The sequence below is a fragment of the Ptychodera flava genome, chromosome 8 (assembly GCF_041260155.1).
Source record: "Ptychodera flava strain L36383 chromosome 8, AS_Pfla_20210202, whole genome shotgun sequence".
In the NCBI taxonomy this organism is placed as follows: domain Eukaryota; kingdom Metazoa; phylum Hemichordata; class Enteropneusta; family Ptychoderidae; genus Ptychodera; species Ptychodera flava.
In genome coordinates this window covers 22,223,537-22,249,958 of record NC_091935.1, presented here as the reverse complement: position 1 = coordinate 22,249,958, position 26,422 = coordinate 22,223,537, and the positions used below count along the sequence as shown (strand labels likewise).

At 38.5% G+C, this 26,422-nt stretch overlaps 1 protein-coding gene across 1 annotated transcript in view; it reads left to right on the top strand.

The window, feature by feature from the left end:
• LOC139138792 (uncharacterized) overlaps positions 1–21,316 on the top strand; it is a 50,927-nt gene extending 29,611 nt beyond the window's left edge. Inside the window, 13 exon segments of the mRNA XM_070707324.1 lie at positions 4,891–5,008; positions 5,913–6,076; positions 6,546–6,690; positions 7,283–7,430; positions 7,908–7,994; positions 8,589–8,753; positions 9,169–9,343; positions 10,217–10,479; positions 10,836–10,994; positions 10,996–11,019; positions 14,638–14,716; positions 19,734–19,839; positions 20,293–21,316. Coding sequence (XP_070563425.1) covers positions 4,891–5,008; positions 5,913–6,076; positions 6,546–6,690; positions 7,283–7,430; positions 7,908–7,994; positions 8,589–8,753; positions 9,169–9,343; positions 10,217–10,479; positions 10,836–10,994; positions 10,996–11,019; positions 14,638–14,716; positions 19,734–19,839; positions 20,293–20,386 — 1,727 coding nt within the window. The 3' untranslated portion in view covers positions 20,387–21,316.
• The last annotated feature ends 5,106 nt before the right edge of the window (positions 21,317–26,422 follow it).

Genomic DNA, 26,422 nt, shown 5'->3' with positions numbered 1-26,422 from the left:
GTTTCAAATCCTTAGGTGTAACTCCCTGAGGGTTACAAAAATCTAGGCTCCTCTGCTTCATTTTGAAGGTCATAAAGGTCATTTCTGCATTGAAGTTCATAAAGGTTATATTTGCATAACAATACTTGGCTCATCTGTGGCAGCCTGAACTTTGATCCCTTGAGGGGTCATCTTGGAAAAAATCACATTTCCATTTTAAACTTCAGAAGGTTAAGCTATTTTGCCAGCCAATAAGAAACTCAGCATGCATAAACAAATATGCATCTACGCAAAAATTACATTCAGACTCTATAAACCAGAGCTTTTTTAGTCCCCGCGGACGAAGTCCGGCGGGGACTTATAGATTGGGTCCCGTCTGTGCGTCCGTCCGTCCGTCCGTCCGTCCGTCCGTCATCAACAGTTTCTCAGACACTGCTAAACCAATTTCGTTCAAACTTGGCACAAAGGCATAGCACTATGACCTACAGATGCACGTCGATTCATTTTGTGATACGATCCAATATGGCCGCGAGGCGGCCATTTTGTTGCGATTTTTCATGTCTTTGGACCATAACTCAGACATCCTTGAGCAGATTCTGTTCAAACTTGGCACAAAGGCATAGCACTATGACCTACAGATGCACGTCAATTTATTTTGTGATACGATCCAATATGGTTGCGAGGCGGCCATTTTGTTGCGATTTTTCATGTCTTTGGACCATAACTCAGACATTCTTGAGCAGATTCTGTTCAAACTTGGCACAAAGGCATAACACTATAGCTTTCATATCCTTATTAAATTATTTCGCGATACAATCCAATACGGGCGCGAGGCGGCCATTTTGTTGCGATTTTTCATGTCTTTGGACCATAACTCAGACATCCTTGAACCGATTCTGTTCAAACTTGGCACAAAGGCATAACACTATAGCCTACATGTGCATGTCAAATTATTTTGCGATACGATCCAACATGGCCGCAAGGCGGCCATTTTGTTTGCGATTTTTTCATGTCTTTGAACCATAACTCAAACATCCTTGAACCGATTCTGTTCAAACTTGGCACAAAGGCATAACACTATGGCCTACATATGCATGTCAAATTATATTGCTATACGATCTAATATGGGCGTGAGGCGGCCATTTTTTTGCGATTTTTTCATGTCTTTGAACCATAACTCAAACATCGATCCTTGAACTGATTTTGTTCAAACTTTGCACAAAGGCAAAGCACTATGGCATACATATGCATGTATCAATTAACCTTGTTATAGGATCCAATATGGCTGCAGAAATGCTATTTTGTTGGAATTTTGCATGTCTTTGAAGCGTAATTCAAAGGTCATTACACCCATTTTGTCCAAACTTGGCACAAAGATCAAGCACTAGCACTATGGCATACATATACATGTCAATTTACTTCGTGACATGTTCCAATATGGCTGCCAGATTGTCATTTTTTTCCAATATCGCTGCCAGATGGTCATTTTTGGATTTTTTCATGTCTTTGAGGCTTAATCATATGCAAATATTCCTTAACCAATGTTGTTTAGACTTGGTACAAAGATAAAGTACTATGGCATACATATGCATGTCTACTAATTGTGTGCTATGATCCATATGGTCAATAGACAGCCATTTGATTTCAATTTCGGTGTGATTTTATTATGTCTTTAAAAGATAAACATAGGTCACTGTCCCTCGATGGACTGATTTTGTTCAAACGTGATACGAAGATAAATACTATGGCTGCATTCTTGTGCACATTAATTTGTTTCATTCTATGATCCGAAATGGCTGATTACAACAACATACCCGATCCCACACCATTTCGAAAATTCCACCAAACCATGTGTATAGTATGTGCCATCATGACACTAGAGGCAGTGAGGGCATCGTTATGTGTGATGTAATCAAAAGTTCCTTCAGTGGTCATTACCGGCAGAGATGAGTCATTTATTGAACGTTCCTCAGATTACTTTATAATGCAAGTCACAGGCCTGATGCACCCGTTGCATCAATGTCATTCCACAGCTACCTAGACCACAGCTACCTAGACATCAAAGATTATAACAAAATGGACCAGCGGGGACTGTGTCATCAACGATGACTTGTCATAAGTAATTCAGCCAGCTATTAGTGCCAGTAGCAGCAGGGAAGGCACAGGTGTTATACAGCAGCAGCCCTGCTCAAGGATTTGAAGTGTACAACCGTAAAGTTAGCAATAAGTGACTGTTTCTGTGATATTGTTACTCGTTTGTTCTCCTTTGAAAGTTGTGGGATCGATCGATTTGTTCAGAGATAAACCAATAAGCAAACACTGCCCTCAAACAGCATCACATAAGTGGATTGAGACAAGCAAAAAAATTGCAAAAGATATTAATGGTGAAGGAAGTTTGGACTAATGCAGCCAAGTTTGACGTTTACAGAGAAATTTATGGTATAAACGCACTCACAACTAAGTCAGTGGGCTACTGGACATCTGACAGGTGATGAGGGCCGTATGTTTATACAGTGCAGTGGTTCTGAAGGAGTCGAAACAAAACGACAAAAACTTTGAGAAACATAAACTGCACATATTGTACTTTGGCTTCAATTAATCATGAAAAGGAGTTTTGTGTTCATTTTGTCAACGAAGAGACTGCACAGAGGTCAGTTCATTGATGCAAAAACTATGCCTGACACAATCTGCTATGTCACGGTCTAGATACCATATCACTGTCACTCAAATTGTATATGCTCATTTCTTGATTGATTTACACTTGTGTTTTTTCACCGTTTTCAACACGATTCAGGTGCAGCAAACTGTGAATTCAGTCAATTGTTACAAATTCATCTCCAAAACATGTTTCCTAAAACTGATAGGACTGATTTTACATATTTTCGACCTTGACCTTACAATTTGAAGGGGAAAATCAACAATTATATATTTTTCGAAGATTAGCATATAATTTCTATCTATTCGTTACATAAGAGAATTCCTTTGATTGACGCTTGTGTCACCAGGTGTTGAATGCATATTGGTGTAAATGTCTTTTGTCTTCAGACTCGGTCGAAACTCCACAATGTTGACACAAGTAAATTTTAATGTAAGCTTGTATATTCTCTAAATCTTGTAACGCAGTTCTCTAGGTCTTGTAAGTCCGGTCTTTTGACAATACATTTTGAGGGGTAATGTCGCAAACGTGGTGAGTTTTTCAAGGGTACATATAAGTACTCTTGTATGATGTGATGACCACTGCATACTGCCTGTTATCTGTTGTGTATCATTGATTTCTCATTTCTCGAAGTTCAGTATAGATTGAAGCTGTTCGTACGTAGCCCTCCCACCAAAACATGCCTTATTGCCCACTGCCCTCAAGTCCACAGGCACACGACGTCTTTTAAAATAACTTGTCTGTAATTTTAATGTTGAAACATGCATTTTATGAAAATCTGTGCAAACGGAAAGCGTGCGGGCAGCCATTGAGTTTGAGACATACAGCGAACAGTGCCCCGTGCACGGCTGTGGCCGCTCAGCTCTACTGTTAACGTTACTAACTTTATACAAATTGCGAATTTTAAAATCACTTGTCTACAATTTTAATATTGAAACTTGCATGTTATTGATAACTGTGCGGACGGAAATCATGCAGGCAGCTTTTGAGACATAGGCCTACAGTTAGCAGCGCCCAGAACACGGCTGTGGCCGCTCGGCTGTTTTGTACACATTACTCTAAAGGTACGAAACTATTGAGCAAATAATTTAAATAAAATCCGTAAAATAAAACGTTGTTGGCAACCCCGGGGGATTCAAACTTCTCTGTGTTGTCGCATGCGTGGTACGAGATCGATCGACTGGGTTCTTGAAACACAAAAACTGCAATGGGCCATGTAATTGCTGGTAAGTCGCTAAATTTTACCTCCGGACAACTCCCGTGACACCGCCATTTTGAAGGCTATTCCTCAGTACGAATAACAATGACGTATTGGTTTAAAAGGAAAGTATGCGCATGCGTCAACTTCAAGCTGCACACTTTGAAAATGGCGCTGGCACGGGACTTGTCCGTAAAAAAACATTGCGCTAATTATCAGCCGTAGATAGGGCCGATGTTGACTTTACAAGTTAGGAAGCCGATCGATCGATTTTTGTAAGTATTCCCTTGATTAAGTTGAAGTTTGAATCTCGAGGATGGCCAATAACCGTTTATTTTGTCTAATTTAAAAATTATTTTCCAAATACTTTCGTACCTTTTCGAGTAATGTGTACAAGACAGCCGAGCGGCCACAGCCGTGTTCTGGGCGCTGCTCACAGTATGTCTCAAAAGCTGTCCGCATGATTTCTGTTTGCACAGTTATTAATAAAATGCATGTTTCACCATTCAATTACAGACAACTGGTTTTAAAATTCGCCGAGTGTAACAGCAGAGCTAAACGGCCACAGCCATGCACTGCACTGTAGTGTATTGATGCTGATGGGCACTGTTCACTGTATGCCTAAAAATCTGGCCTCACGATTTTCGTTTGCACATTAGTTAATAAAATGCATGTTTCAACATTAAAAATTCAGATTATTGATTTTAAAATGAACCGTGCGCCTATGCCTCAAGTACCTGTGGTCCGCCCACTCTCCACAACAGTTCAAGCTCCCCACTTGGACCCCACTACCGACACCGCTTAATCTTCCCAGAAGTTCTATCAACCAAGGCATTGCTACAAACTTTAAGAAATATCCAGTGTGACTATCTCTGATTAAATCTTCTGAATATGACAGGATTTTTTCAAAGAACAGTGGTTGGGCATTGCTCTTGAAAAGTAATAAGTCATGTGCGTGAAAAATGAAAATTGGAATTCAATGAAAAAAAATACCAAAAAAACACCAGAATATTTGTCTATAAATATGTATTTATGTAACTATTTTCTATTCTGACAGGCAGTGGTGTTGTCAAGAATACACTGATCCGTGTTGATAAGTGTGATGTAACTGTTGGAAAACCATTCGATTTTCCGTCTTATGGATGGGATAATGAGTATCCAGAATTGAAAGTCAGGTAATGTTCTTTATTGAAAAAAAGAAACTAAAATAAAATCATAAGCCAAGGAAATGTTTCCGAGGCTTTTGCAAAATAGATTCATCAAGTAGAGAGACTGCAACATTTGCTCTCCAGGGATTGCATTATTAATCCATTGGGTGCTGTAATTTTTCCCACCAAAATTTCAGTGCAACATTTCATCAATTTTTTATGATTTTTTATTTTAATTTTTTGATAATTTTGGATCAAATGGACATTACATTTCAATGGCTACAGTTTTTCACAAAAATTTTATAAAGGTGACAAAAATTGACTTTGGCGCTCAAAGGTTCACTGTATTGAAAATCGACTTTGAAAATAGGTACACATCTGGTATACCAAAAGTATACTAGAAGCGATTTGTTATACCTTTGGTATACCAAAAATATACCTAAGCTATACCTTTTGTGGCAAGAATTTGGTAAGGGTAGGATTTCTGTAGGCCACATACTGAGAATTATCACAGATTTGTGAGATGTGTGTACAGCTAGCTAGTACACTGCCCTCTATAGTCGGTTTTCAGATTATACTGAAGTCAAAGGTCACACAATATGCCTTACACACAGATGTTCTCCAATACGTTTAATAGCAGGATTGGGTTTCTTGACCATAGATTTGTTGTATTGCAAGTCATTCAGTGCACACAGTTGCTATACCTTAAAATGATATTTTCATTCACAATCATATTGTTAATATTGCAATTTCTTGCCATGTGAATCAGGAACAACTCAGAACCTATAGCACATGCAGAGGTTAAAAACTTCACCTCGAGTTGATCCAAGTCTGTCCAGGGGCACTAATTGCTCTCCTTTACCTATACCATTGGCTGTCCACTAATGACTCGGAACTATTTCTTCTCCATTCATGTTGAACTTGTAAACAGTGTCCCTCCGTTTGAAGCCACCAAATATCTGATCACCAACCGGGAATTCTATGAGTTCGTCAAAGCTGGTGGGTACACCAACCAGGAGTACTGGACAGAAGAGGCCTGGAAATGGAAGGAGTTCAGGCAGGCCAACCATCCTACCTTCTGGGTTTGTACAAAAGGTAAGACAGTACGACGAGTACGAGTGTGGCATATGCCTTCACCATAGTATGACAGAAGCCTGCTGTGCAGCGCCCTCTATAGCTCAAAATTATATGCCATTGTTTTTATCCATAGGTTGTGCAGTCTGTTTTTCCTATCATAGTATCAAGATTTGCATATTTCTTTCTGGTGATGAAAGAACTCGTGGCTTCTAAAAATGATAATAATACCTTGTTTTCAAATATTATCTTTCATTTTCATGTAGAAAGGTTGAGAAAATATTATCACGCAATAAAAGTAGGCATTGATTGGTACACCTTCCTGTATATTGACTTATGTTTTGATATATTGCTTTGCTGTTCATAGCAGTAGTGGAGACAGTTTGCAGGCTTGCTTGCTGGTAGTAGGCAAGCCTACACACTGCCAAAACCTGTATGGTCATATATGGCACTTGTCTATACCTCCATTCTGTCGTGTTGCTTGATGCAGGATGTAAAGGTGGTTGCGGCGGTGTTCTTGGCGGTTACTCACCATGTAGACCGGAAGTCTTCTACGGTGGCGACAACTCGACGAATCAGCGTTCTGTGAATGGCAGCAATGGTGTGAATAATGGGACTGAAAATGCTGAGTACAGGTAAGTGTTCCTTTACACTCTAGAAGGAACGGGTTCCTCACATCACAACGCAGCCATGAAAAAATCAGTAAGAAAGACCAGTTACTTGTAAAACTTGTGGCCAAACATTTCAATACTAATCATTTTGGGAGACAGACTGTATAAGTTCTACAGTATTACCTCACAATTCACTCAATATGAAAATTGCCCCACACAAAGTTTTTACCTGAAATTTTTTTTCCAGCTGACATGGGTGATTTCTTTCACAATTATTACATATATTTTGTTTCTAGTAAATAGTGTAGATGCAAGCCAAATGTTGTGTCCACATGTAAGTCTTACAGAATCTGGACTTCAGATCACAAAATTAAATAGTTTAAATAATTTCTCAGACATAGAGCTTAATTTCAATCTTTACCTTATAGACAGGAATGAAATGAATAAATAAATAAATGAAATCAATAGATGATATAGATAAGAAAATCACTATTGTTTTGTGAAAGGGCTAAACTTTGCCCTTTCTTGTTGTCTGTAGAATAGTTTGACCATGCAGTGTGTATATACGTCAAACCTGTCTTAGTCACCAAATGTGTCCCACTTTCCCCCATTATAGATACCGCGCTATCTTCAGTGTGATTGACATGCCCTGGGACTGGCCCGTGGACGTCAACTACCACGAAGCCAGGGCATACTGCGCATGGAAGGGACCCGAGTTTCGACTGCCGACGGAAGCGGAACATCACGCCATGAGAGACACCGAGGTAACAATAAATATTTGAAATGTCAGTTTTGATGCAGCGTGAACACAAAGACCTCTGCCCTTAGCTGAGGAATAGAACATAGTCTGTCAAAGAGACCATTTCTAATGATGAGATGTATAAGTTATATTTTCCTTGTACAACTTTATCACAAACCATTATATGTACTTGACCTTGAGATTATCAGAGTAAAATAAAAGAATGCTGTATGGGAACAACTCCCTCATAATCTGATGTTTCACAACTATTCTTAACGACAAATTGCACTCTTACGATTTCCCATAATGCAGATTGACACTATTCTAGGGGGTCCACAGGAAAAATGGCACTATGGTATAATAAGCCCACAGATTGTTTTAATGGGTTGATACTCCCTAGCTCAATGAACCAAGAGTGTTGGTGACATGCATCTTGGTCTGTAGAAGTAAAAATTTGCATGGCATTGAACCTCTGTGAATAATCTTATTTTTGCCTCTGTAGAGAGATTCAAGTCTTGGCGCTGCAGCTGACATCATCTATGAAGACGAAATAGAAGCCAACGTGAATCTTGTGTACGGATCATCAACTGTGAGTATCGTGTTGTTCAAGATATCGGTGACAATTCTAACAAAATAGATGCCAACACACTTTCTGTATGGTGTACATTTGCTTCTGCCGTCTTCAAACTTCTGCACATTTGTGCTCTCTTTAAAAACAGAATCCATATTACACACTTTGAGACAATGCCTCAAGCCAGGTAGAAAATTCACACAAAAATCGCTTCCTTTGAGGAGGATAATTTGCTGAAAAAAGTCCAGTTTTTAATATGTGTCAGACTTTCATCCTCACACTCAAGAGCCTTGGCAGCTTCAATTTAACGTTTATCTTACATGACTGTCAGCTTTAAAAGAGCTTGTTGAGCAGTATTAGGAAGCGGATTTGTTTGCCAGGTCAGAAGAGCATTTGTTCGTCAGACATCCATGTTTTCCAGCCACCAGAAATTTAACCTCTTGGGTTCAAATAGTTTGTACAAAACTGCAACAATCCAAGACTTCTTTTATAAAACTGTTTTCATTCTTTGTGTGAATGAAAGGCAACCATTTAATCTCTCAGGATCATGATATCGATAAACTGACAAAAATTCTGTGTTTTTATGTTTTTGTCCACTTTGACTTTCCACAGCCTGTGAATATGTACAAACCGACTGAGAAGGGATTCCATGATGTTCACGGAAATGTGTGGGAATGGGTTGAGGACAGTTTCAATGGATTGCCGGGATCAGAAACCCATTACTTGTATGATGATTTCTCCAGCCCGTGTTTTGATGGCAAACATACCATGATGCAGGCAAGTATTATTACCTTAATTTGCATGATCGATCGACAAAATCCACTTTTATTTTGACGACCTAAACTGCCCTCTTGGTCAGTTAATGTCTAATATCATCGTCACTTAGCACCCACTGTCTATACTTAACAAGTAATGTGGCTCTGTCAAATTTTATTTCTGGTTGTTTCCATATGGCGTGTAAGGAGATATGCTAACTAATTGCTATTGAAATTTGGCTGACCAATTAGAAAACAATGATATGCACACCTGGTTTTATACTATGTACCAATGCCCTTTGACCTGAAGAGTTGAATACAAGGAAATACAGAATCAGATTTACACTGGATTATGAGACTACGAATTGTCACAAGAGCGGTAATTGTCGAAAGCTGAATAAAGTTTGCGAAAACGTTTAATTTTATTTTGCTTCCAGGGTGGTTCATGGGTCTCTACCGGAGACGAAGCCTCTCGTTTTGCCAGATTTTCATTCCGTCGGCATTTCTTTCAACACCTTGGTTTCCGTATGGTCAGATCAGTTAATACGGATGAGCCACTTCCATTACGCCTTGTCAGTACTCCAGTGTTTGTACTTGGACTTGGCTCGACCAGTAAGTATACGTACTTCTCCCAAGCCGTTTGTATCAACCTCTCAGCTGTCAGCATCAAATACCAATTTGTGATCATGAATTTGCCAAAGTAACTCATGTATATATTAAGGCATGAGAAAAATTTCTTTTCATTGCGAAATAGGGTAATTAAAGCCAATTTGGTTAGGACTTCAGTCCTTTGAAGGAAAGTCAAGTGTTATATTTTATTTTTCAAGTGTGCCTATTTTCCATCTTTTACCTAATAACTGGTTCAGCTTATCCTTTGAACTTTTCCAAACCTGAAGTTGAAACCTTGCCCATAGAGTTCAACTCTCTGACAATTGAATGTTGTTCAGAATTGAAAAAACAAAAGTCGTTTCATATGATGTCATTTGCATTATGCATCATATCTTCAAATGTCAGACTCCTCCGTTAGTCCACATGGAGTTCTTTCAAACCCTGGAAAACATTTATTTCTTCCAATGCGCCTCGAAAGTGGAAGGCTTAAACTTTTGCTCAAACTTTCCTCAATGAAACTTTCAACCATTTTCTTACCAAATCAACAATAATGATCAGATGTCACCATGTAAAGTACTAATTACAGATATTTGAAATTAAAAATGGTTGCCATCCTTGTGTTCACTTTATGGGGGAAAAATAACATTTTGATTTTTGATTTTGATTTTGACAAGATGGTAAAAAATTTTCATACTCTAAGAGCTTTAAAATAAACCGACACAATGGTAGATCAGAAAGATCTGTGAAACTTTGAGAGTCTGAATATCTGTCCTTGAGGTACTTTATATTCTTCCTTAATACATAAATTTAACTATTGGTATATTTTTATGGAAGTGATTTAGTCATATTGTTTCACAAATGACAATTTCCACACAGAGCACCAGCTCAACATCAAGTCTGCGGAAATTGAGAAGGTATTTGTGTCGAGCACAAACATCCAGTACCACTACGATACCGAACAACATCTGCACGAGATCACTGGAATGCAGTTTGCTGTAACTGACCACAACTACGTCACCCAGCTGAAGGAGATCTGTCTGAACTCCATGGCCAAATACAACACTGGAAGGAAGACGGCCATTCATTTTGGATGTGGGCCAGGTCGACTGGCTTTTGACCTGACTGCTGCCTTTGATGAGGTACAGAAACACCAAGACTTAATGCTAGCTATTCTGCCTAAGCTTTCCAAACCCAGGGATTTTCATAATGCAGTCGTTGTGACGAAAAGCCACTCCATGCTGTCAGTTGATGTGAATGTGTTCATGACCACGGCACAACATGTTTAATATTCATAAGATTATGTAAAATGAGCAAAAAAAATTCTTTCACATCAAAGTAAATTGAATCACCAAATGATATCAAAAGATGAACTTTTATCAATATTCATTGGAGCTCATAAGTGTCAAGGTCAAAGCAAATTGAAATTGTACCAATAGCAAAGAGTGTCCATTTTTTTCAAAACGATGAACTACCATTTTTTTTTTTCTAACAACAGGTGATTGGTGTGGATTACAGTGGTTGTTTTATCGATGCTGCCATGAAACTGCAAGCCAAAGGATCTCTGACATATGACAATCAGCTGCCTTTACAGAAAGGGGCAAAGAAAGCGAAAACCGAAATATCAGTAGAAGTGAAACTGGACGACAAAATCAAACCGAGAGAAAGTCACCTTCAAACAGGTATTGTACCACCATAGATAAAAATCTTTTTTCCTTTGTCAGAGTGCAATTCCCCGATTACTTTTGTGACAAAAATGCAAAGTCACTGCAAAGTTTATATCAAAGGATATGACAAAACCCCATGACCTTGCTCAGCATTTTGAGGGATACTGAATTTATTTTAACAAGTGATGTGGCATATCCTGCTGCAGTACTTTTCACGAGCGAAGCGAGTGAAAAGTACAGCAGGATATGCCGCATCACGAGTTAAAATAACTTCAGTATCCCTCAAAATGCTGTGCGAGCTCATGGGTTCTGTTATTATTACATATGTTCCTCTTATTTAGCAAAATGCATCATGAAGTGCACTAATATTACATAAGAAAATCCCAGTGATTCGCCGCCATTACGTTTCTGTATGAGGTCTCTGATTGGTTTGACTAACACATGTCTATTCATATGTAAATTTAGAGGTCATCATCTTCGCTCGAGCTCATTCACTCGCCCACGGAAAACAAAACGCCGAAGCAGTACACGTAGATCACAAAAACATGGAGAAAACTTGCCATTAAATAACCTTTGTTAAAGTTAAACAAACAGAGAACACAACATATTATATTTTGCTTTCAATAGAAGCGGCAAAATTTTGAAATTCGGGGATCGTTTCAGTCCGAATCGTCAGAGTAAATCACACACGATCTACGGCGCGGCGCTTACTTGTATGTTGTATTACTCGGAGAGATACAGGAGCCGGTCGACTTGGGACTTCCATCCATCCCAGCAACGTTAAAGTGGAAATTAAAAGTTCCCCCATATATCTGGGTATTGGCAAACATACCATGCAGTTGAGGAACGTGATTCAGCGTATTCAAGTTGTTGCTTGTCATTACGGAAGGGGTTGACTGCTCTGGAACGACGGCGGTTGTTGACGGTAACATCGCAGGCATATGAGAATCGCCATCGACGGCTGCAGTACTGCTGCTACTCGGTCGCGGGTCGTAGCTTTCCTGTACACCGGTTAGAATATTGCTCATCTGATGTTGTTGGCATTGGTTAGGTACAGCATACCTATTGAGACTTGACACATTTTTATGTCCGCTAAGTTGTGCCGCGGTGTTTGGAGGAACGCCGGCATCGAGAAGTCGCTGAACACAAGCTTTCCGAGCGCTGTGATTACTGAGCTTACCGGTGAGTCCGGCCGCTTTCGACATCGTCTTCATTAGCGTGTTTAGCTTGTTGATTCCCATACGCTGGTTACGGAACCATATACCTTTATTGATGGTACATGGAACGTACTCAATGCCCAGATAGAATGGCGAAGTGGCAGATTTCATTTTTTCGGGTCTTCGCGAAGCGTAGGTCTTGTACGCGATAACGGGACATGTATCTGGAGAAGCCGGGGTAGCGTACGCTTTTGGGGCAAAACTTCGCGTATTGCCAGGTTCCCCTCGGCGAGTCTTTGTGAGCCTTTCGTTGTAGATGATATATTCGCCGTTTTCATCATGCCCCAGAGAAACGTCACCCCATTCCATCTGATGGTGTTCATTACTGGCGCGAAGACCGAATAGTTTTGTGTTATTCAGCCAGAGGGTGTTAAGCAACGACGATGCGGAGTGGACTCCAAGCTGACCGGCTTTCAGCAAAGTGTTCTCGTGTTCAGATGTTATCGCCTCGGACTTGTTCGGCAAGTTGCCCTTTCCTGCTGCCTTAAGCTGTTTTCGTTTCGCTGCCAAAGCACGACGACTTGGTGCGAACCCTTCGTCACGGATAATGCTAGCACTGTAGTCATTATCACGTAACCATCTTTCGCTTGATTTTTGGTAGCTAGATATAGAGTCCGGTTCGTAGTCGTCGCTGTTCTTCTTCCTGATGCCGAGAAAAAATTTCGCAAGGAGGGGATCAAGATCGGACGGTGGTATTTCCGTTATAAACGGACGTCTCTCTGTCGTCATTGCTGTTTTCCATTCTTCAAACACGGCGACCTCTCGCTTCGTTTTCAAACGGTATTCTTGTTTTTGTGGTCGCCCACAAAAGCAGCTACTTCATCCACGGAGAAACTTACAAACCGCGGTTTCTCGCTTGCCGAAGTTGAAGTTGAAGGGCGTTCGACTTCTGGCTCCATCGCTGAGTTGCTGTTTTCGACTTCGAAGGCCTGCATTGTCGTTTTGTTCACATTTTCCTCATCGTCTGGATAATAAAATTCACTTTCTAAGTGTTCGACGTACATACAATTCACCCAGTCGTAATATTTATCTTCCAGCTGTTCCATGAACGACGAAGTTTGCAGACGACAATATTTACAAATAGAAAGTAGTTCCCCAAAATATGTTGTTTACTAAATTTGCATACCGATGATATTATTTGCATATCGCCTAATAGAAAATACCAGTTTGTCACGCGCGGTATTAATTTGGCAAATTATGATTTTGATCACTTTGTGACCAAATATTGCAATGAATTTGATGTCAGACGTATCCCTTTACCGTTATATGTGTACAGTGTGGGAATAAAACGTTAGAAATTACGTTTTTGCAAAGAAAGACACGGGGATTACTTTAATTTTTGCTAATTTGCATATCAGCTTGTAAAAATACAGGTTTTATTTTTTCACGTGCAACTTGGAATACGGCAATACATATGTAATAATGGAAACGAATTACTAGATGTTGTTTTCAACGTTGTGTGCATGATTATATGATAAAACACTGTGCAGATTAAGGTAGTTTATGGCTCTATGAGAGATTTGAACTTTAGCTCAAATTTTCCTTAAACAAACGTTTAACCATTCTCTGTCAAAATTAAGAGTAAGAGGGGGGAAGGGAGCACCGTGCTAAATTGGTACTAGATTACCGAATATTTACCAATGTTTGAAATTCAAAATGGCCGCCATCCCTGTGTTATCTCTATAGGGAAAAATAAAATTCTTAATTTTCTAAGCTAATCAGAACTTTATTTACACCATAAGCTTCAAAATGAGCTGCCACAAGTGGTAGGCCAAAGGAATATTTTTGAAATTTTTGACAGTCTGAATATCTGTCCCCAAGGCACATTCTCCCATAAAAATTTAAGAAAATCAAGCCTTTGAAATATATCTGCAGTAAATTTAAGTAATTTCAAAACTTTCATGAAATAATTAAAAAAGAAGCAGTGCCTAACAGCCCTTTAGGATTACCTCCTAGAGTTTTTGAAGTTGTTATCATATAGTCTAAATAGGACGTTTTTCTAAATGTACTTCAAAGATTGAACCAATGCAAATGTCAGGAAATTCAGGTTCTACCTGGTTTTTCTTCGACTGTTACAAGGCAAGATTGTATTGCGTGAATAAGGCTTCATGCTTCACCCGAACACAACCCTGGTTATAATTCAGTATGTTCCAAAAATTGGTCCGGCTTATCGTTAAAAGTACCAGTTGACCAAGGGCTAGGCATTTGACAATTTCGGGGTTGGGGGTTGGGGGGTGGGTGTTGGCATCAAATTCAGCAACTTTCAATGAACATCATGTCTGGCACAGATTGTCCAGTGTAGAGTTCAAAACGTCTGTGAAATCTGAATAAATGTGAAAAGGTTTTGATATGGAGTGATGTTTGAACGATAGAAACAAACGTACCCATGTTAACGTCTGTACTATTTCTTTGGCAGTTGACATGGATTCCAAATGAGTTGTTTGGATATGATTTGACTGTCATCGATATGACAGACAGGGTTTCCAATGCTAAAGGTAGGTAACACTCTCTATAAGTCAGATAATATCAATGAACAGTCAACCGAACTGAAAACAGTTGTCAAATGTCTTTTGGCGATCCATTTTACATTAATACCAGGCAGCAAATGTATGCCTAGGGCCAGAGAAAAAAAAATCTTGTTCATCAGATTTTTTGGACCAAGGTTCAGGCGCGGCAAGCGAAAATTTTTATGTTTTTTTTTAGGCCAAAGGTAACCACGGTCCCTCGGACTCTTTTGCCCGGATGCAGACAAGGCAAAATAATCTTTTCCCCTTTTAGGCTAACCAGAAATATCACGGACAAGATACACTGATACTGGTTATTGAATTCAAAACTACTTTTCTCAACAATAACATAGGGAATTACACATACAGTCGGTGTTTGCACAACTAAGTCGTATTTAGAATCCCACATGCCTGCGAAAACCTGACAAAGTGTAGGGTGCCACCAGCGGCAGCACTAAAGTATGTGCAGTGCAGAAGTATAAATTTGCTGAAATCAAAAACATTGGGCAAAGTAGCAGTGGCAACTCTGATAAACAATTTATTTTTTCTTTCTGGCCTAATTTACCTATTCTTGAAGTGGACCCCCTAAGTTGATGACATTTGACAGCTGTTTACCTGTACAGACCATAATTATCCCTAATGCATGCCATCATACCATCTCCTTTCTTGAAGACCATGATGCAATGTTTATCACCATGCAATGTGAGTTTTCATTGGAGTTTAATTTTCAAAAAAGGAGCAAGTAGCACAGTAAATGTAATATCACAATTTCCTTCTTAGAGAGGTCCCTGCACAGTGTAAAAGCTTTATGAATAAAATTACATAGACGCCATGGTAATTTATTTATTCTGTATATGTTCACAATTTGACATGCCTACAACAATGGAAAAATTCACGTGATGACATGCACAACTAAAGGATCACCTTGACCTTTGTGATTTGTCAGTTGTTCAGTCAGGATCTATGTGTTTCTTTCAAAAAAGGAAAACAATATTAAATGCTTTTGAACTGTCGACTTTTCTGAATTAATTAATACCAGTTGAGACCAAATTTTACAAAGGCTTCCTATCAGCTTGCTCTCTGGAGCCAAAGTTGTTTGTTTGCTTTAGTAAGGTTTCTGTACTCCACTTCAAACACGTTCAAACACTTAAATATGCATATTGGAAAGACTGTTGAAGATCAACAACATTCAAAGTCTTGACAAACACTGACAAAGAAATCATGATGTATTTTGCATGGCATTCTATTAGATAGAAGGCACCATTTCAGAACAAGGACTGGAATCAATGAGAATTTCGTTTTGTGATAAACGATTCATCCAGGGTTGTGTCATCATTGGCAAGAACATATGACGTCAGTTTTATAATGATCATGTTGTTGGGTCAAAGGTGATTGTGAGTAACCTTTTGTGACCTCATGTAACATCTCGAGGTTAAGTTTCTTCAAAAAGACAAGGGTATATGACTCCAGACAGGAACACTACTGTATTTCTTGTTGTGATCAAAGTGCACACGGTTTGTTTTTCTAGTTTGATGCCTTTTTGACGTCAAAACTGAATGGAAAGGAAAATTCAAAATTTAAATATGAAATTAACACGTACATGGAACAAGTCATTATCATTTTGTGACTATGATGCAGTGTTTGCCCAATGATGACCAGCCTACTCGTCGTATCCATGGCGATTCCTTTTTCTTTCATGAACACTTTGAATACATCCACTTCTAGTTGAGTCTCTGTCAGACAACACCGATACAATCTTTCTCATTATCATTGTACCTCTCATCTTTCTTGTCTTCTTTACAGGAAGATAATCAGTGTGTTAACTGAAAAAAGTCAAATCTTCCCTGCAAGTTTAAACCTATTAGCAAGTTCTAAACTTCTTTGTTCCCCCTATCTGCGTAAAGCTTGCCTAAAAAGCAGTGCTCCTGATGCAGGTAACAGAGAATAAACAGCTGAATGAACAAGTCAGTCAAGAATGATATGCAAATGCTTGACACGTCATTTGCATACTCTAGTTTGCTGTGCTTTGCAATTTCCTGGTTTTACGTCAAAGTGTAGCTGTAACTTTTCATGGTTTTTTTTCCATTTTTCACTTTGTCAACTACAGTTTTAGTTCTTGGTCTACTATCTGAAGAAGTGTTGAGATACGCAGTATTCAGCTTGTCAACTTGGCCTTTACATGTGCAGACCAAATTGTTATTGTTGACAAGTGAATTCTGGTCCGGACTAGAATTCAAATGTAAACAATAACAGTGCATTCTACACAAGCTAAATATTGGGTATTTTAACATGCTTTTAGGAGTAGGACAAGATCTTGTATTAATGGACGTAAAAAAAGAGAAATAGTTAAGAAATCATTGGAAGTTAAAGCTACCGGCCCTTTCATATCAAAAAGCAATGCAAACATGTGTAATGGCCCCTGGATATCTGTAAATATGAAAATGTTTTTCGGAACTACTATATTAGTACAAATACAAAGAGGGATTTTCTCGAGAAAGTGCAGCTTTCATTCATTGAATTCTGTTCAGAATAGCAAATTTTTGACGTAAAGCTGTGTATTGTTGTATTGTTATATGGTTTCATTGCATGAAAAGCAGATTTTTAGCTGCTAGAATCTCACACCCAGAGATATTTGATCTCATAAGCTGAAGATTTGATTTTGACACTTTGAAAATATTTCCTTCACCGGATCTGACGCAAACCGATTGCCGCGTAAGATAAATTTGGGATTATCATGAAATTTGTTGTCACCTAAAAGTCGTTACACATGTTGCATTGACTTTCCATTTGGCCATGATGGGTACTTTTACTCAGTGCTAATGCGCGTTGCATGATGGGTAAATTTGTGACAGGAAAATGCAAAAGGGAAAGAAAATAAAAGGTTGAAAAGACATTGCAAAGCTGAAGCAAAAGCAAAAAGCATGCTGTTCTCAGACTACTTAAAATGTGTCTAGAGGTGTGCTGTGCCGTGCTGTGCTGTCCCTCCCTCTTATCATTTTTACCAAATTTTTTGATAGTTAGGATCCTAGGAATGGCAAGAAGTTCCATCTACCCTGCAAGTTTAAACTATCTTGGATTAAACTCTCTGTAGCAAGCAAGTCAGTGTAACTGTCAGGTGCTGACCAGTTTAAAGAATTACTGTGCATTCAGCAAGAATAGGTAGCAATCAGTCGTCGTATTCTGATCTGGTTATCGTTGTTGAACTTGGCTTTCCCATATCAGTGATTAGATATGCGTTAATGCATGCAGAGCATATTTTGTACTGGTTGTGGGTAGATGAAATACTCTCTCTCCTTTCCGCATCAATGGGTGTGCAGGTTTTTGCATTCTAACCTACAAATGGAACCATTAATTTAAGCCCCATTAGCCATATCTTTTTGAACTTTTTTCCGATCAAAGATGGTTTCAAATCAAAAGCAGGTTTTCATGTAAAAAAGCTTACAGTGTGACAGCCAAACATTTCTTTTCAAACATTGGTGATAAACATAGCACTCGGATTTGAACTAGACAACTAAGTAAATTTTAGCTTGCAAGTGGTATACAACTGCCAAAAGTGAGTATACCAAAGCTGTGAACAATGGACTGAAACCATCGCCAAGGCTTTGAGTGATATTTCAAAACCAACTTAATAACAGAACATCTCTCCGAAGATTTGGTGGTATTTTTTGGTAAGCAGCATTCAAAAAGACAACAGCTAATGGGGCTTTAACCAAAATAATGAAACACACCGCAAGTTCATGTTCAACAAATTCAGAAACTCCATGTCCAGTCTTAGTATCGAGAGTTTAAGGCCATAATTTTCATACATGGGAGCATTTTTCAGTAAATTCGACATTAAAGAGAAGCCAGTCAGTTAGCAATAAATAGACTTTATTAAACTAAACAATAATCTTTATAATAATTCTGTATGACGTTTGGTAGGTATTGACGGGTATGTTAATTTTATCTTTATTCTTTTCAGCTTTTAACTTTCCTCAAGGTCATGGTCACTCTTCATTCAACTCACGCAATGTTTTTTCCTTTTTAGGGCAAAACAAGAGTGTTTCGTTGCTCACTCGTAAAAGTGAATTTTTGACGTGGGGTTTTTCGCAAGTATTTGAATGCCAATGAGTAGACCCTGGACGTACATTGCATCTGCATGTACGTCTCTGCCAAGAGTTTTATGTGATTGTACCGTAGTGAACAGAAAAAAAATATGCTATCCACTGTACAGCATAGATATTCAAAGACAGTGACTCCAGAACAGGTTCTATCAAATACATGGTGAAAGTCAGTAAATTTTCCGGGTCAAGATCACTACTGGGAATGTTTAATCGATCAAAAATTCCTAGTTGCAATAAGTGTTTACTGTTGTCAAGGGCGAGGAAGAGAAGGATAAGAACACGTCCAGAGCTCTCAGAAATGATGTAGCTGTCTTCATAGTGTATATAGTGGTAACAGAGTTAGTCTAGTGTCTCGATGGATATTTTTGCCTTTGGAGATTTTTGGCCTTCGCCCATACTACGTTGAGCCGCGAGATCAATGATGAAGCCATCCATAGAATGCAAAACTGCACATTTTAATGTAAAATGGTCACCAACAGAGACTGTGATATCACCGATGTCCATTTCAAAGTCAGTCAGTTAACATGGTCCTCTCATGATTGGCCTATGGTTAAATGGGTGTTGCTCATTAATATTCATTGTGCCCAATGACGGCACACATTCTCTGGCTAGTTTTTCTCAAAGTAATTACATTATAGCTACGACACCTCGAACAATTCACATGAGAGTATCATTTTGAGTGATTATCATTGAAAGGGATGCAAGTGACATTACAGTCTCTGTTGGCGACCATTCACATTAAAATGAGCAGTTTTGCATACTATAGCTTGATCATCAGTCTCACGGCTAGACGGAGTAGGGGCAAAGGCCAAAAAAAACTCTCCGAAGGCAAAAATACTCCAACGAGAGACTGGACTACTACAGAGTGCACAGAAGATAATTTCTACTGTATGTTGTTGCTTCAGCTTGGCTGGTACGTCTGTGGGAAATCACCGAGCCAACTGGAGTGATTGCTGTTGTCTCCAGTACTGACTGGAACAAGGACAAAGTGGAACCCATCGTTGGAAGAAGGTGACCTTGAAATATTCTAATAAGTCATTCCCTGTTAATGCAGGTCTATCTCTCTCTCTCTCTCTCTCTCTCTCTCTCTCTCTCTCTCTCTCTCTCTCTGAAATAAGTAGCTTTTACCACCAGCATTTACTCACATCTGTCCACATGTGTACGTCCATTTGCTCAACGTAGGCACCCCCTCCCAGGAGGGGTGATATCAGTATCTTCCAGACTTAATACAGATGAATATTAGATGCTAATGAAAAAACGAAAATAAATTTAAAACATCTCCTCTTAGTTTGACTTGATGATCCCACAAAAATCGTGTTGATCCCCAATCATTGCCAAACATTTGCCAACCATCAGTATTCACGAGATATCAAATGTGTGAAATCAGAATACATCACTGAAGTGCACTGGCCAATGCATATGTTTAATGAATATGTTCTTTTTTTGTGACCTTCCCCCTCACAGATTGGCCCATCTTGAGACGGTGGTCTTCGACTACTTGGACGGAAAAGGAGCCGAGAAAGAGGCAATGGTAACTCTGTGGAAAAGAAGACCGTGATTTGTCGACTGAAGATGCGAAAGACAAAGCAAATCATTTTAATTCTGTGCTGAACTCAAAAAGCAAAACATTGCTGCACTAGACATAGCTTTTAAAAAGTTTTCAAAGCATTAAAGTTCTTTTATGTACCATTAATTATGTATTCTCTCTTTACACAGTTGTTCAATCGTTCAGTTCTTTTGAAAGATGACTAGAATATATCTGTGCTCTTGACTATACTGATGTCATCTTGTTTATGATTTTCAAAGTCTACAAAGATTTTAAATCAGTGTTCAAGTTTCATTTCAGTTTTCTGTCTGAGAAAGATAATTTCAAGATTTAAAGTACAGTAATGAATATTGATTATTGTTCAATAGCAGCAGCTGCGTGCATGTCCCTCATGTTGTATGTCTGATAAAACTACGGTAATGTGTCTGTGATGGGTTTCAGTTAGAGCGCCCTCATGCGAACCATGTTTGTGTTCCACAGGGTAGCTGTCTGCAGTGTGTCAGCGCAGCCACAGGTAGTGTTTGAAAGTGACTGGCAGGGAAATAATGTTAGAGGGACTGGATAACAGGCCAGCACAATCATGATAGTAGTGACAGATATATGCTGACACGAAATTTAGTATTGAATGAAAATAAATCTGGTGTGAAAATAAGTGGTGGGTTTTTTCCAACCTAATATATATTGAAATCAAGTAAGATATATGCCCGGAAGTACTCTTTTTACATTTTATTCAAGATTTTAGATCAAAATTGTGCCAATTACTGTATTTTTCTAACTGAGCTGTTTGTATCATGTGTATGTGTACTTTTACTGCTGCAAGATGGAGAAAGAAAGGTGCTTTCCTAATCGGAGAACAACAACTTATCAGAGTTCGAGAAAAATATTTGTGCAACAGTCACTTTACAATACTAAGCAAATAAAAGCAAAGGAAATACCAATAAACATCGTCTGTTTCTGTTGTGTCAGCGAATAATTTTCACAGTTACATACATGTTCTGAAATGGTTTTTTTTGTTGTTTTTTTTTGCGTGGCTGTCACAGCGTTTAGTGCGAGAGATTTATTTGACTCCTGTAGAGGCTATCAGTGCATTGGCTTCTATGGTAATAGTTTGTGACCATGGTTACTATATGCTGCCCGGTTGCTATGGATATTGACTCGCTGGTGCATATTTCAAGTGCAGACTTATTGACTGCAGGAGGCGACAATTGACTGAGAGATAGCCCACGCCCTAGATTTGTTTTTATTTTATATCGGTGTTCAAAATGTTCAGGAATACTCCTACCGAGTGTGAATCATTTGGACAGTCTCAGTAACACTGAAATATATTCTGAGAAAATGGTTGAAAAATCTCTCAAGATAAATACTCACGTTCTAAGGGACGATTCAGAATTTACTTCCAGGGGGGGGGAGGATTTTCAGGGGGGCCACCCATTTTTCCCAAGAAAATTTAGGGGGGGCAGACAAAAATACCACAATCTTTTAGGGGGGGCCAAGGAAAAAAAACATCAATTCAATATTCGCCCAGAATTTCTGATCTCTACAAAAGAGCACCGTAGACGCTACCTGGGTGTGACAGATAAACTCAACATGTTTAGTTAAACTCCTTTAGCTGCCAAATTCGGTAATATTCACAGTGATTTGTTTTATGCATCTACTGCAGTATCTTGTTCTCCTCCCTGAAGCGTTATGAAATGTCCAGTATTTAGAGTGTCAATACAACCATACAGTGAACAGTCAGGGTTGTTTTGTTGAAAAGAGATCTCAGATCAAGTCCAGACTAGAATTCATTTATCAACAATAACAATGGTCATTTATGTTCACACTGGTATGTTGCTAAATACAGCATTGGGTGTTCTATGTAGTGATAGAATAACAAACAAATGCTGATATACAGAGATGAACATTGAACAAATGCTAAAAATTACAGCAAATGTCTTTTTAAGGTTGGGTTTACCTTGTAGCTTGTAAAGCAGTTGAAAGTTGCATGATAAGAAGTGTTAATTTATGATGCCGTATGTTGTGGGTTCGAATCCGATTGAAAACTATCCGTATTATGCAAATGTATGCAAATCACCTGATTTCTTGGCTTCTTTAGGCATAAGGACTATAGCTGACTATAGCTGAATTACCGTACAATAACTTTGTCACACTAGTTCAATCTTGACGGGTGTAGCATGCTAGCAGGGTACGCTTACCCATTCCGGACACCTGGTACCACCACTTATATAGTGGTTCAAGATTGTACTACCGATTTTGTCAGTGATCTTATGTTTCTTTGTGTGTTTGTTTTTACTGTTTATTGGACCTGGTAATTTATTTGCCTTGAATGATAATGATTGCTGGAATCGATTTGATGTCATTTTGCCTCCCAATTTCAAAATTTCCAACGAATTTAACTCCACTCCGGCTGGGTCAAATTTTCTGAAATTTCACATTATGTTTTTTAAATGCTATATTACACAACAACTACAATTGGTTTTGTTTGGCAATAAAGCTCTTACATTTTTAATAAGAGGCATTTTGAATAAGAGGCATTTTAATTTTGCTGATCATGATTTAATCAATTATTAGAGTGTCAGTCTTTAAACCCCTACAATTTTAAAATGAAGATGGATAATGCCAAGTAAAATAGTTGTTTTTTTCTACATGAATACTATCCTTTCAAGTGAAATATTACATTTCAGAAAATACTGTCTAGTTTTCGACTTAAATTAATTTTTATCATTAATACAAAAATTGAGGTTTTTTACACCCCAAATATACACCCACTTCATCCTTTGAGTAAACTACTGCTACTCTTCTTTTCTGCTCCTTTTTTCTATGTTTCATTCTCATCAATTTTACCCTTTCTAAATTTTTTAAATGTTCTACATAACTTTTTACAGTGCTTACATCTACTATAAACTTTTTTGAAAATAAATTTATGGCCGTCTCATCTTCAAGGTGCTTTTCAACGAATAGGTTTTAATGTTGAAAAAAAAAATATTATGTATTACTGTCAAAAATATATGGTGAAAAATTTACAAAAGGGTTGATTTTCCAATAATCTTGTATGTGCATCCAGAAGATCATGTGGCACTGCACCAATGCTATGGTGTCGGATTGTTGAAATTTGTGTACACAAGAAATTTGCTGTAGTCCAAGAAGTGATCTCAGTGTGTATGAGGCTAGGAGAAATGTGGATAGGCTTACACATTGTGTATTGATGCTAATTCTTTGTGTCCCATTCATTCTGATATGTATAATCAAAGATTTCACAGTGGCGGCTGGCAGAAAAGGCACAAAAACAAATTAACATGTATTGTTTCGTGTCATCTGAAAACATGCACATCATGACTATTCTAAAATTAAAGTTTGTTAAAAAAATTTGAAATATGAATGCTCTGTCAATTTTGAAAAATACTGCTGACAAAATGTGAATTTTGACTTACACAGGGTTATCTGCATTTTAATATGAACATTGGATTGTGAATGGAATGAGCAGAATAACATGTGAATTCATGTTTTTGATAAGGTGTTTTGTTCAAGAAATGTTCTAAAATATTCCTCAGCATTGTTGCTTTCAGTGGCAGCAACTTGGTTTTATGACAACCAAATTAGAAAAAGAGAAAATTAAAAACAAGTTGGCTTTCAACCGATTTTAATTCCTAATGTTTAAAACTTTCACCGTGAGTCTGCAAATATTCAGCATCATCAAATGAAAATGTATGCTGAACGTGTGCATGTACATGTACATCTCACTTTCCAGAAATATCTGGATATCTGCAAATGAGATGTACCATTAAACTTCAAGATATATATCACTTTGCCAATTATCTGCTTCTCTGATTTTCTGTTCACCATTTCTAACTGACATCTTTGCTTGTCTTTGTGTGCATCATATGTATCAGTGAGACATAACGAAAAAGTATTCATATTTAGTAATTAACTTTTCTACAACCAGATATGTTTATTGCTACCCTTTCCAAAAGTGTGCCACTTGCAGTCCCTGCAAATCATTCTTTTTATAGTCACATAACCCTGAAATGATTTGTTATATCATCGATTAATGTCCACTAGGCCCTACAGTTCCTGCAACTTGTTAGACTAGATATGTCTATAATGTACCGTATAAGCATGCATGTATATATATGGGGGGGCGCCATGGAAAAAAACAGGAAAGATGAGGGGGGGCCATAGATTTTTTCTATAATTTACTAGGGGGGCCATGGAAAAAAATCACCGAGAAAATAGAAAATCCTCCACCCTCCCCCTGGAAGTAAATTCTGAATCGTCCCTAACACAAAAGTGGTGGGAAAAATTCCTGGCGTCTGACAGCAAAACGTGCGGTCGAGATCAGATTATCATGCAGTTAGTGTGTAGGGACACTCACAATGATACTCGATTTTTTAATGATGTTTGTTTTGTTTTGGTTTGTCTTTTCTTACCATACCCATGATCGTCAATCAATTATGCCTGAATGAGCTATGACAGTGTTCGACGATTTTCTGCAAGTGCGCCCTCTGCAGTCCACACATTGAAGTAATGGTGTCTCCACCCCTGCCGTGTGCATCACGTGATCTGAACAGGACAGTGTGGAACCTAAACTTGAAATTCAGTGGCAACTCTCGAAGGTGAACACTTACGTTAACTTCAAAACTCATGCTGTCTGATCGAACAACGCTGACAGTACAAAGTAGGGTAACCAACCAACTAAAACATCATCAAGGTAGTTCACGCCTCCGAGTCGAAAATGAAAGCAACTTTTTAACTATTTCCGCAAGCAAACTCACAAACATTCCGTTTAAAATCCCGACTAAAAATTGGGGATAATCCTGCAAATTTTTCTACCAGAGAAACAAATAACGCACAATTTACCGATATTTGATATTCAAAATGGCCGCCATCCCTGTGTTTTCTCTTATTCAGGGAAAATAACATTCCCGATTTTCACAAAACAAGTTCACGAAACTAAGCCGATGAAAAGTTTATTTACTCCATAAGCTTCGAAATGAAGTGATAGGTTAAAAGAATCGAGTTTGAGAGTCCGAAAACCTGTCCCCGAGGCGCGTTCTACCTTTGATGCAACAGAATTGAAATTTCCTACTCCGAATCAGATTTGCCATATTTAGAGAAGCCTTTGTCTGACTCTGAACCCTTTCCACTATCTGAGCACGTTAAGGCGTTACTGTCACTGTGCAGACTTTCATAGTCCGTTCTCACCCTGTATGAATATATATATATATATATATATATAATATATATATATATATATAATATATATATATATATAATATATATATATATATATATATATATATATATATATAGGTTCAGTCTCACCAGTACATCATTGGTTGTACACCCACCTGCCGCCGCTCTCGCTCTCTCTCTCTCTCTCTCTCTCTCTCTCTCTCTCTCTCTCTCTCTCTCTCTCTCTCTCTCTCTCTCTCTCTCTCTCTCTCTCTCTCCTCTCTCTCTCTCCTCTCTCTCTCTCTTCGTTTAGCTTGACATAAAGTGATTTTCCGACATATAAACGAAAATATAGCACTAACGTGCACGGAAAACATGTACGATAGAGGACATAGTAAGGAGTCAGTTTTGTTTTGTTTTTTAGAAACAAACTGATACCAAAGATGGAACACAAATAATCCGAATAAAATCTAAATACAATGAAAAGTGTCAAGCAAACGAAGTTAATGTAAAGTATTTTCGATTCCAAACACAAATGTGATTTTTTTGTACGGTGGGGCACTTCCGCGACCGGAATGGTTGTCCAAGTCTGAAATCTGGCAGCTTGCCGATAGATGGCGTTGTTGACACAGATCAGCCTGGCACAGTGGCTTGGGTACTCGTGAGGAATGTTGGCGAAATTATACAGCTCGGCGAGAAAACATACATCATCAACGTATGCGTTAGACTGTCGGGTTGACGGCAGGGTCAAACAGTATCGAGTATTTAATCGATCCTGATTCTGGTCAGTTTGCGGAGTTGGCCATCTGTTCTATTGATTTGACTATACCTACCGTGGACAGGTCATCGATTTTGAGTTTGTTCATCATCAAAGGA